The sequence below is a fragment of the Sprattus sprattus genome, assembly GCF_963457725.1.
Source record: "Sprattus sprattus genome assembly, chromosome: 16".
Taxonomy (NCBI): Eukaryota; Metazoa; Chordata; class Actinopteri; order Clupeiformes; family Clupeidae; genus Sprattus; species Sprattus sprattus.
In genome coordinates this window covers 28,671,294-28,684,153 of record NC_137914.1, presented here as the reverse complement: position 1 = coordinate 28,684,153, position 12,860 = coordinate 28,671,294, and the positions used below count along the sequence as shown (strand labels likewise).

The 12,860-nt window shown below is 42.6% G+C and overlaps 1 protein-coding gene across 1 annotated transcript in view; it reads right to left on the bottom strand.

The window, feature by feature from the left end:
- Window positions 1-1,630: 1,630 nt before the first annotated feature.
- The window catches only part of commd10 (COMM domain containing 10), a 57,475-nt gene continuing 46,245 nt past the window's right edge, over window positions 1,631-12,860 (bottom strand). Inside the window, exons 6-7 of the mRNA XM_080854545.1 lie at window positions 1,987-2,046; window positions 1,631-1,881 (exon numbers count right to left, since the gene is read on the bottom strand). Coding sequence (XP_080710671.1) covers window positions 1,843-1,881; window positions 1,987-2,046 — 99 coding nt within the window. The 3' untranslated portion in view covers window positions 1,631-1,842. The remainder of the gene's footprint in view (window positions 1,882-1,986; window positions 2,047-12,860) is intronic.

Below are 12,860 nucleotides of genomic sequence, written 5' to 3'. Positions count from 1 at the left end.
ATATAATAATAATAATAATAATAATAGTAAAAATAATCATTAGACATAAGACACTTTTTTATTCAAATATCTGGGGGACCATGGCACTGGGCACAACCATGTTTCCATGTCAACAGAAGAAGGCTGTCAATGTGCACCTTTTGATCTCTCCTCTATGTGACTGCTGTGTGAATAGAAACACAGCCATCAATGGAGAAGCATCCTGAGATTTCAGTGAGCAAAACATTTCACAAAAGACTTTCCTGCATCTTTTCACGTGTCGTGGTTTTTCCTTCTGATGCAGCAAGGCATTTCAATGAATAAGCTTTAAACATGACTAAAATAGCACCGTTGTGTTCCAGACCCACAGCTTTATCCACATCTATCTTGAGATGGAGTTCAAGACAGAGGGCCCTGCAGACCGTCCATTTCTTAGGGCTTATGGTTGATAAATCCAACTATTAGGTTTCTATACTAAACAGTCAAGTAGGCAACATTTCACAGTATAAATTAAATACACAAGCTGTTTCCTAATCCTTCAATCCCACAATCCTAATTTCCTCAGGTTTAGCACGTACCATGACGTCAACGATCTCATGCATGCATGACTGTATGAGTGTGCATCACACAGCGTTCTAAGGTACACATTTTGAGAGCTGCGTGTATGCTCTGCTGGAGCGGTTCAGCACGGCCCCTCTTACGCTGCTGCCTCCCAGGCTCCATCTGCTCCGCCTGCTGGGGAACGTGGTCCTGCCTCCGGCTCCGTGTGTGCGTCTGTGTTTGTGCTCGTGAGGTAAGGGGGGGCATGTGGTGGGGATGGGGTGTAAATTGGGCTAAGATGGCAGCTGTCTTCAGACGGGAGTGTTGGGTGTTAAATCTTGACAACAAGGTTGAACTCACTCTCTTTTTTAAATCTGAGCTATTTCAGGTCAGAGGGGTAAGAAGGAGAAAAGGAAAAAAGGAAAAACTGAGAAAAAATGCAAATGCATGCATTGTTTTTAACATCCGACACGTGTGGGAGGTTAGCTTGATTAGCAGCATGTTACATTATCTGAAAGGCACGCTTCCAGAGCTCTGCAGTCACAATATAGGTTAAGAGCTTCACCGTGCCATACCTACAGATGGATACCAACACACTGGATGTCACGTCTGACCAAAAGTGTCATCCTTCTGTCGAAGAGTATGAAGGGATCACAACCAGTTGATGAACAAGATGAGAGCGTTAATGAAGCCATGCTTATAAAACACCGGCTCCTCATCGTGGCATCATCGTTGTGGAGACGCCACATGTCCTGTGATGTTTCCCGAATCCTCATCCCCTGATGGGCGGGTGAGACCTCCGGTTGGAGCTCTAGAGTCTAGACTGTATCTGATGATGGCTGAGATTATGAGAGGCACTTGTGAAAGCTTGTCACCTGCTAGACAAAAACACTGTTTAACACATACAGCGGAGCAGCACTACATATCTGATATGAGAAGAGAAAAATTACATATCTGATATGAGAAGAGAAAGAACTACATATCTGATATCAGAAGAGAAAGAACTACATATCTGATATAAGAAGAGAAAGAACTACATATCTGATATCAGAAGCACTACCATACAATAGGCCACCAAATGGCAAAAACAGATCACGCATGACACTGAAAGTGAAAAAAAAAAGTCTTATTTATTTTTCTATATATAAAGAATGCACTCAACTTCAGGGTCATAATACAAAATGAATAAAATACAAGAGCTGTTCAGAAGAACAATTCACATAATTATACAATGATTCATCAATTGTCCGTTTCTCCTTCTCAGCACACTGATAGCCCAGCATACACTCCCTCCACTGGATGTAGGGGGCTGGGGAGGTGACATCATGTGAGCGAGTCCAACTGACCTTGGATCATCTCCAGCTGCAAGAATAAAAAAAAACAAAGAAGAAAACTGACAGTTTGTAACAAGAATGTAATCATGTCTTGGGCACATGAAACAAAAACAGCAAAAGAGCAGGTAGTGACCTTGTGATAGAACTCCAGCAGCTGCTGATGGTTGAACTCCACGAGGACGTTCTCACGTTCCTGAAAGACAGAAGGACAGGAGGGGAGATAATGAAACACTGTGCAGGTGTCGCTACAACTCCCCTACAGCTCAACACAAGCACCCCGAGGGTTATCTCATGGTTCACCTTTCTACTCATGAAAAACAGAGATATTGAGAGAAAAGGGGAGATTTCAAATATCTGCTGTTGAACAAGTCTCAACCCACAGGATTGTGAGTTCCATTTCAACATGGTGGAGCTGCTCCTCTTGTTAGTCATTCAACTGAGCACTGCAGCACACATTAGAACCCTCAGAATCTAAAGACACTATTCAAAAAGGCAAATGGACACAGAGCAAAGATAAAGGCAGACACTTAGTAAAGCTCGGGAGTGGAGAGTGGCGACCGCCTTGAACAGAATCAGCGTCCAGCAGTGGGGGTGGTAGGGGGTGGTGGTGGGGGGGCTGTGAAGGGATGTGAAGTGCCACCGGGGGAGATAGGGTGTCACAGCACATTAATGACATGGACATTAATTAGACCTTACATTATCATCATCCATAATTAAGAGCAAAAAAGGGGAAATGTTATCTTGGGCTGACCCCACGGGAGCCACACAAGATGAAATCTGGGGCAGTTGACTGTTCACACGGCAACAACCACCCAACTCCGTAAAACAAGGCTGTATTTCTGCCACGTTTGGACATGCTAACTGCATTAACAGCAGCAATGTGATACATTTAATTAAATATGTTTTTAACATCGTGATGCTTTTCAGACACAAGCATATCAACCCACATACAGACACTCAGAGCACAAGGTGGTTTGGGGAGCTAAACATCAAAGTCTTCACAACAACACAATCCCATGACTTTCAGTGCAAAGCCAGTGTGTGACTGAACCTAGGAGCTTCTGTGGACATATCTCCCCCTCTCACACAGGACCACAGGCAAAGTGTCTTCAAACTTGACTGTGGCCAAAGCAGCAGAGCAAAAGCCTAAGAGTACTCATGCGTCTCTCCCAAGTGTCACAGTCAAACTGTGTCCTTGCATTAGTGTCATCCAGAGGGACATGGTGGGCTGTGATGGATGGGCTTTCTGGAGGCTTTCTGTGTGTGTTTGCGTGGGCATAGGAGGATGGGAGTGTGCATGCCTAATGTCTAAATATGTGTTTACTGATAATGCCCTACTGCGCTATGCAAGTGTGAGTTTAAATCTTGCACATCTGTGACAGAAAGGGTATGTGTCCAAGTCGAGTTTTCAGGACGATTCATGCGAGTGTGTGAACTCTGTGTGTGTGACTGCAGTCCCTTTTATAAAGCCCATTCAAGGTGGAAAAGGTTGCGCCTTTATTCCACCTCGCCATTCTGTATAAAAGGTGCACACACAAAATGGGGGACTATTATTGTTCTGCCATGGTGTGACAGGAATGTGATCTAGCCTAGCAGCTAACCAAAATGCTGATACTTAGTTCATTGGTTTTGAAAGTAACAGGTAGGCTAGTTTATTTCGGAATATGAAACGTCCAACGTCCCAGCTCCGACTTTAATTCATTTAAAATTAAACTTTAAAACACAAAAATGTGCTGCTGACTCAACAGTGGATATTCCTTCGATCTGCTGGGTACCAATAATTAGGTACGACATTTTTCTTCTTAATTTTGACAACACAATGCCTCTTTAAGCATCTTCAAGCTTTGAACCTTTGATAAAGTGAAGGTCTCTGTTATAGTTAAAGGTTCTTAGTTATATTGATAGCAATGGCAAATTGATTAAAATGTCACACTTCACTGAAACCAGGGATATTTTTTCTCCAAGTTTCAGTCACCGCTCTGATTCAAGTGGCGTTCTAGTACAGTTTTCAGAGCTCAAAACATCCAAGTTCCAAGTGGTCTTGAACATGGCATCACAGATGATGGGCCCTAATTTCAGGCAATGTGCTAAGCAATGAGCAAAGTCCACCACACATGAACTAGACATGCTCATGGTATTAAACAAGTTTTAGTTCATGGGCAGTGGATTTAGCCCGTTGCTCAGCTCGGTGCCCGCAATGTTGAAGGGCACCCTCCTGCTGCTGGACCGCAAACCCACAAACCCACACCAGGGCAGCAGAACCCTCACCAGGGCAGCAGAATGCCAGCCTTGTGTGGTTCAGTGTAAAAGCAAAGCCGGAATTCTGAGGAGTCTTCTCAATGGCAATCTAACATGATAACAGGAGGGGGGGTTGTCATAGTAGCCCACATCTAGTAGGCTTAACTCACAAGGTGCAGAAAGTGTGAAGGAGCGCTCTTGCTCACATAACAACATGCGACAAGTGACAAAGAGCGTGTGTGTCAGAAATTGTCACACACATCAGACATTGTAATTGTCTATATTTGTTTATAAATGAGTTGTCACCCTGAGGAGAAATCAATGGTGACGTGTTCCTTTGAAGAACCAAAACAACAATGTACCATCATACCCAGAAATGCTGCTCTAAGAAAAGTTTTGTATGCATACTGCCAACACAATGCTGCCAATTAGTGATGGAATACAACTGGTCAGAATGCAGGAGGGATTCGGTTTTGGTGTTTTTGATGTTTCAAAGCTGAATGAGGATGCCATGAAAATATAAATTACCACCGAGTATCATAAGGGATTATTCAGATGCAGAGGAGAATGTGACGGGTGCCCGTCCTGGCAACCAGCCTGCCATAATAAAATGTCTGCTCCGCAATCTCTGAATTAAACATAGCGAGTTACCGTCGATCCTCTAAGATGACATTTCTGTGCAAAGTTTCCTCTCGCAGGCCGTCAATTCAGAGAGGGTGAGAAGAGAATGACATAAAAAGGCTCTTCTCATAAATTATTTGTCGTCGAGGGCAACAGTTTTCTGTATGTTTTTAAAATTTGCACACTTCCATGAAAGGAAAAAAAGTATACATGTCACTTGTCAGAGCAGCTTGTAGAATTGGCTAGAGAGTGAGAGAGAATAGCAGCAAGAACTGGAGAAGGGGAGAGAAGAGGAGAGGAGAGGAGAGGAAAGAGAGCTGGAGAAACAGACTTCACAGTGAATAAAGGAAAAGCAAGCTTGGATAGGTCCCCACATCAAGGCAGCCTTCAGAGATGCTCAGAGTGACAGAACAGCAGCATCAGGAGGAACAGTAGCAGCATTATAGCCCAGAACACATCATTTCCAGCGATGCTTCCCCCCATACACACACAGAACACATCCATTTCCAGCGATGCTTCCCCACTTACACACACAGCTTTAGGTATGGAACAGTTGGCCTGGAGATTTGAAATGTGCTGTTGGCATATGGTGAGTGCATCCAGAAAAAAACCCACCCCTTAGATCATTTCAGGGATTAAAAGAGGTTCTGGCACATTTCTCTTCTGTGTATACTGACAACTTCCTTTAAAATCCAAATTACCATTAATAGCTGGAAAATGCCAAAAAGAATCTATTTGATTTTGAAGTCCAACAATCAGTTTCTGGAGAGGACATTTATCCATCAGTCCAGCTGATATGTAAACCAGTAAAGACAGGACATCATGCCACCCACCTGATACAGGTAATTGGACACTGCCTGCTGTGGGCTACCTCTTAAAAGATGCCAATGCCAGTCTCTGATTCCCAACTCTTACTTCCTTCACAGGAGCATTAAGATCTAAAAAGACAACTGTCGACTAACAAAACTGCAACACCTAGTACGTTTCAAAGAGAGCAAAGTTTTCTTTTCTATTTATTCACCTTTATGGCACAGTATAAGGGGGTGTAGTGTGTACTAGTACAGATTCATAAAAACATTTACTCTTTGTTTGTACATGCTAGATCTGGTCATTCACAACTGAATATCAGTACTAATGCTGAGGAAAATGACAGCCACTACAAGCCAAACAGACTTCTACTTAAAGGACATAATAGACACAATAGTGACATCAAATGAGTTGTTTTGGACCCTCATGCAGATCAGGTTCCCAGCCTTGTGAGTGACTAAGGCATGTACACCTTACTGACCTAAATCAAACCAAGAAACTCAACTCAAGAAAGACGCACAAGGAATATGGACACTACTGAGCATGGACATGCACAGGAATTTTGAAGGGAAGTTGCTCTGCCCTGGAAAAAAGGGGCAACACAGCCGCTGCCACGCCCCCGTCATCTGATCACAAATTTTGCCAATTTAATTTCAAACTCTCAGTAACCGCCGCTGCCACGCCCCCGTCATCTGATCGCAAATTTTGCCAATATCATTTCAAACTCTCAGTAACCGCCGCTGCCACGCCTTGCATCTGATCGCAAATTTTGCCAATTTAATTTCAAACTCTCACTAACCGTTGCTGCCACACCCCTGTCCCCTGATCGCAAATATATATATTTCCTTCGGAGGGGCAACTTCAGATGAGGAGGGCAAACGGGCAGTTGCCCGAGCAACTTTAGCCCACTCCTGTGCACGTCCCTGCTACTGAGACACTCTAGAGCCAAGGCTGAAGCATGAGGAGGCAACAGGAGGAAGAGGCATGGTGTTTCTCTAAAACATGACAACAGAAAGGCATCCAACTGAGGATTATTCTCTCGTAGACAAGCCCTCTGTTATGTGACATGCTGAATACCATGGACATGGATGGCTCCTCCAAAACATGTCCAATGTGGGGCTGACTAGAGGGTCTCATCTCCCTTAATTAAGCCCAGTACTGTAGACTGGCCTGAGGGCTTCCAGTGGTGGGACCTGCTGAGGAATGCTTCTGAGTCGAAATACACTGAAAGCCGACCATCCACACCTGGAGTTCTTGATTCCATAAAAGCCATCACATAGGTATTGTTTATCAATAATGGATCGACACGACCACAGTCATGTACTCAATGTGGTGAAGCTGACCTTAACCTTGGGTCATTACACATCCCTCGAAACTGTAATCCTACATATTGTACGGACCATGCCATGTCTTATGTTCTTGTGAGGTATCCTCGGACCAAGGCTAGGGGAAAGGTTGAGATTGGGTCGAAGCATATGCTTTAACAACCATTTTCCCATGACTAATACCTTGTTTCCACCGGGGCCGGCCCGGTGCCGGAGCCGGGCCGGTGCCCAATCTGGCACCAGTTCTTGCATCTCCACCGGGGCCGGGTTGGTGCCGGAGCTGAAAATCGGGCACCGGCCCGGCTCCCTGGAATTGCTGGGCCCAAAATCGGGCACCAACTACGTCACAGAGGTGGGCGGAGTTAACTCACCAGAAACAGAAATTTCCGCCGCCATTTTTTTTCAGCCGTTACTCAAGATGATGAGTGAAAACGGTGACAACATACATGGACAATCGATCCAGTAGTGGACCACGGATTAAATAAATACTTCGATAGCAATTCAGCCATCAACAGGAATGCAAGACAAAATTGAAAAGTCAGTAAGGAAAGCTAAAATATATGAGGGAATACGAGGAGAGTCGGAGATAGCAGGGTTCAAAAGGACAACAGACCTAATAACAAACACATTAAAACTAATTAAAAAAGCTTTCACTTGATATTACACTTGAAATTAGAAGTTGACTAAGCAAGTTCTTGTAGCATCTAGCTGCTAGCTGTCGTGAGGTACTTCTACAGTTGTTATGCTATAGTCAACTCCCATCATGAGCTGCATTGCCTGCTCCTAGAAAACTCGTAGTTGCATCATTAACTGAGACCGTGATGTAGTGCTGGTTTTGTATTGTGTGTACTGTAGAAGACGTGCCACTTGAAAACAAACAAAAAAATAGCTCTTGACTAAGCAAGTTCGTGTACTTGCAAGCTAACTAGCACTAGCTGCTGTAAGGTAATGCTAAGGTTGTTCTAGCAACTGGTTAGTATCAGTGTAGTAGTTAGTCAACTCCGGTTATGAACTGCATTGCCACTCGTCTGATCTACGTGAGGAAATACAGAAACCCGTGGCCATGTAAACAGAACTTTAACTTTAGGTTGTATGGTACTACATGGTATTAAAAAGTTAAACATAATTCAAGTTTTTATCGAAATGAATTTGCCTTCTCGCTGGAAGAAGACCACTCGTGAATAACTCACAACTGTAACCATAGGAGCATGTCATAACATTCCATGACGTTTAGTTTTGGTGCTGGAACCGGCTCCGGCGGTGGAAACGCAGGCCAGTGCTGAAAGGAGTCGGCTCCGGCTCCAGCACCGGCTCCGGCTCCAGCACTGGGCCGGCTACGATGGAAACGAGGTATAAGACGTGACGAAAACGGATCTTTGAAAATAAAAACTAAGACTAAATCTATCTTAACTTTCGTAAATGATGTGGATTGACTAAGTCACAATATTTTTTTTTTTCTAAACTTGCATGCACCCAACATCATTGGTTTAATGTTGCCCGGTCCTGTATCCCTCCACTCCCTGATATACCCAGACATGCAAGTGACGTCCTTACAAACGTTCAAGTTCAAGCACTCTGGAATTAACTCAAGTACTGGAATAAAAAGAAGAATACATATCTGCACACTCTTTAATTGTAATTTGACAGAAAATAAAACACAATGCACCGCAATAACGGGAGAGAAAGCTTTTGGCTTCAAAAGAAGAAGATAACAAGAGCAATGCTCCCTCTAATTTTTTTCAGCACTGAGCAAATATTTTTTATTCTGAGCGCACATTTCAGCACTGTGAGCAGTTCGTCCACGCAACCTGCCGAAAATGACCACGAGCCTGCATTAGCAATAGGTTTTCAAAGATATGACAGCAAATGCATCAATATGTCTACAAGGTTGATATTTATTCAATATCCTTTATAATGGCTGGACTTTGGAACATTTTATTGATGGTGTTTTACCAGTCAGTTAAGTTGAACTTATAGGCTCTTTGGTTGAAAATAAATAAGGTTTAGGGAGGTTATGACTGGTTCACTGGTTATGAATGATAATGAGATATATATATATATATATATATATATATATATATATATATATATATATATATAGTTACATAGTATATACAAAATAAAAGTATCCAAGGTGTTTAGTCATTTCTCAGCAGGTACAGCATTTAAGTGGAACTTCATTTAAAGAAAAATGCTAATGCAGTGCTTTACAAGATATATAGCAATTATAAAGTAGCCTTTATAAATAATTTTATAACTGGAGTGGTTTGTAACAAACTAGGCTACAAAACAAGTAATTTTAATTTCATTGAGGGAGATAGGCCTATCTGGCTGTGTGGCTCATATTGTCTGCAGGCCTATGGAAGACACATCTTTCTGACTAAACATGTCAAAATGTTGTTGCAGTAATCAAGATCACTTTGATCTATAATACCTAATAGGTCTAATTGAAAATATTGGAAATGTCTTCCTCAAATCTTCTCTCGCCTCACGATTTTGTCTTAGTGATATTTATTAGACTGAAACCGTGTTCACAGTCGGCGCTAGATGCTTGGAATGTGCCACAAATGTCAAGAAGTTGTACCAGATCTGGAAAAAGCTCACTTTTCAGCGACCAGGTTACAATATCAGAAAATTACTTAAGCAGCCAGCTTTTCCTTTTTTCATTAACCATGAACTTGAATTTGTTGTATTGTTGACAAATGCGTCCTGGGGCCGCATATTATGCTTCCTCCAAAAGCGCTTCGAACCTTTTCGCCAGATTGGTCACGTCATTCAGACCATGATCAAATTCACTAACTGCACCACCCAACGTATCCGGCTCAAAGGCAAACAACTCAGCTCATTTTCAGGTAAGGGGGCATCCAAGTGCTCTCAAATTTTACGGACAAACAGAATAATGTCACTTGTGTTTACTGCATGTTTTCCCACCAGCGAACTCTCTTTTCGTGTTTGCCTCCGAGCAGAATTTGCAGATCACGCCACTCCTTTCTTCATATGTAAATATGTCTGAAAGTTTTATCCTACCTCAGTTTGGACTATTTCATCTATCCACTCATGTTTAAACGTTAGGCAGACCTTTTTCTGCGGCACCTGCTCTGCCTTTCTTTTCGCCATGGTAATAACTGCTGGAGCAGAGCCCGCCAAGAGCGCTAAAGGATACTTTGTATGTAAACATTCTAACGCACGGCTTGGTTGTCAGACATGTCAGTATTTTAAATGTTTATTACCTAGCCTACATCCCCTTCGATGCTCAGATTTTTAACCCCTAAAAAAAAAATTTGTGCGGTCTGAAAAATGTGCGTGGTCTGAAAAATCTATTGCGCGGACACTTTGACTGGCCTGCACGGCCGCGCGCGCGCAGCTTAGAGGGAACATTGAACAAGAGGCACCTGAAAGCTTACAGCCCTGCAATGTATGCACGGTAAATGAGCTAGTAACTGTCAATGATAATTAGCTAATACTAGGTATTAGAATATATTAGCCAACGTTAACTTAACTTCAAAGGGGCAGTCGAATGTACACCGCGTTCCACATTATTATGCAAATTGGATTGAAGGGTCATAAACATTCATTTTTTTAGTTTTTCAATTAAAGTCATGGGTAATATTGTGTCTCAGGGCTAATTGAATGATTGAAATCAATCTCAGACACCTGAGATAATTAGTTTGATAGGTGAGCCAAATCAAAAGAAAACTACTTAAGAAGGATGTTCCACATTATTAAGCAAGCTACATGTTTCAGGCAAAATGTGGAAGAAAAAGGATCTCTCTGCTGCTGAAAAGCGGCAAATAGTGCAATACCTTGGTCAAGGTATCACAACATTGGATATTTCCAAAAGAATTGCGCATGATCATTGGACGGGGAAAATATTTGTCACTGATTCACAGCACAGGTGGGTTCGTTCAGACAAAGGCAAGATAAGGAATATTTCTGCCAAACAAATGCGTAGGGTCAAGAGAGCAGCCACTAAAATGCCATTGAATAGCAGCAAACAGGTGTTTGAAGCCGCTGGTGCCTCTGGAGTCCCACGAACTTCAGGATGTAGGATGCTCAAGAGGTTTGCAAGTGTCCTTAAACCTTATTCGGCCAACCCTCAACTCAGCTCACAAGCAAAAAAGGTTGCAGTGGGCTCAGGTCTACATAAAGACTAACTTTCAAACTGTTTTGTTTGCGGATGAGTGCCGTGCAACCCTTGATGGTCCTGATGGATGGAGTAGTGGATGGTTGGTGAATGGCCATCATGTCCCAACAAGGCTAACACGTCAACAAGGAGGTGGCGGAGTCATGTTTTGGGCCGGAATCATGGGGAGAGAGCTGGTAGGCCCCTTCAGGGTCCCCAACGGTGTGAAAATGACCTCGGCAAAGTATGTAGAGTTTCTGACTGACCACTTTCTTCCGTGGTACAAAAAGAAGAGCCGCGCCTTCCATAGCAAAGTCATATTTATGCATGACAATGCACCCCCTCATGCTGCAAAGAATACCTCTGGGGCATTGGCTCTAGCAGCCAATGCCCCAGAGGTATTCTTTGCATAAAAGAAGAGAAACTCATGGTGTGGCCCCCATCTTACCCTGACCTTAACCCTATTGAGAACCTTTGGAGCATCATCAAGCAAAAGATCTATGTGGTTGGAAGGCAGTTCACACCCAATCTGGTGCTCTGGGAGGCTATTTGGCATCCTGAAGACATTGAAGCAGAAAACAATCAAAGAACTCATGAGTTCAATGGATGCCAGAATTGTGAAGTTGATATCAAAGATGGGGTCCTATGTTAACATGTAACTTGACCTGTTAAGATGTTTTTGATTAAAACTTTTTTTGATTTCAGTAAATATGGCCTCCTAATGCTGCAAATTTAACAAATGACAATTTTGAGTTCTTTACAACCTATAAAATATCTTGAAACTCTGCATAATAATTTGGAACACTGCATTTTGAGTTTTTTATTTTTTTTTTAAATACTGTTATCATTGGGAGGTTTGTTCAATACAATTTGAATTATACTCTAAAAGTTGATGACTTGAAAATTATACTGACTGTATGTGCATTACTATTAAGGAAAATCTGGTAATTTTCGATTGAAACCTCCCGTTCGCCTTGCCAATGAGCTCCAAAATCTTTAGCTAGCTAACGTTAGCTAACTATGTGGTAAATAGCTAAGTTATTCAAGCGATAGCTCGCTGAGTAAACTCAATGCAGAATGGAATATAGGACAGGCCACGCATGACATTAGCACGGAATAAGGTGCATACTTTATTTGTGTAGTGGCCAGCATGGTTGTGCATGTATACATCAGGGGCCGTATTCACAAAGAATCTTAGGGCTAAAAGTAGCTCATAAGTGGCGAATTTAGGAGAAACTCCTAAAAATAATGGGCGTGTCAGTCTTAAATGTAGGACTCCTAATTTTTTTTACTAAGAGCAATTCACAAAATATTTTATCCCTAAAAGTAGCACCTAAGTCTAGGACAGCTTAAAACTCCTCATGAGGACTCCTAAATCACTAAGACCTATTCACAAAATATCGTAAGATGGCTGCAGCCGACTTGGAATTGATAAAAGACATTGCTTAAACCGTGAAGGTATTAATATTGTCGTAGAATTAGCGCGGGATGCAATGACGCCTTTAAACAACGATGTGTCCCGAAGTAAAATGTTTGGAAACATAAAGATAACCTATTTGGCTTCGGGAAAACGCAAATGATGACACTGGGAATCATCAGTCAGCCGTTTAATTCATCAAACTATCAACGCACTGTAGACCCCACATCATCCAACAGTTTATCCAGTTGCCTTTGGACAATCGCCAATTACACAAGATCAAAGTAAATTCCATGGCGATCGCAGGAATGTCCAGTGACGGGACACACATTACAATAATTCGTCCACCGTGGCCTGGATGTACCGATGACTCGTGCATTTCAACGCAGAGCGGTCGCAGGTTTTTGAGAACTTACCAGCTGGATGCCGCTGGGGTGACAGTGGCTATTGGTCCTGGGACCAGTAGGCTTTCGCCT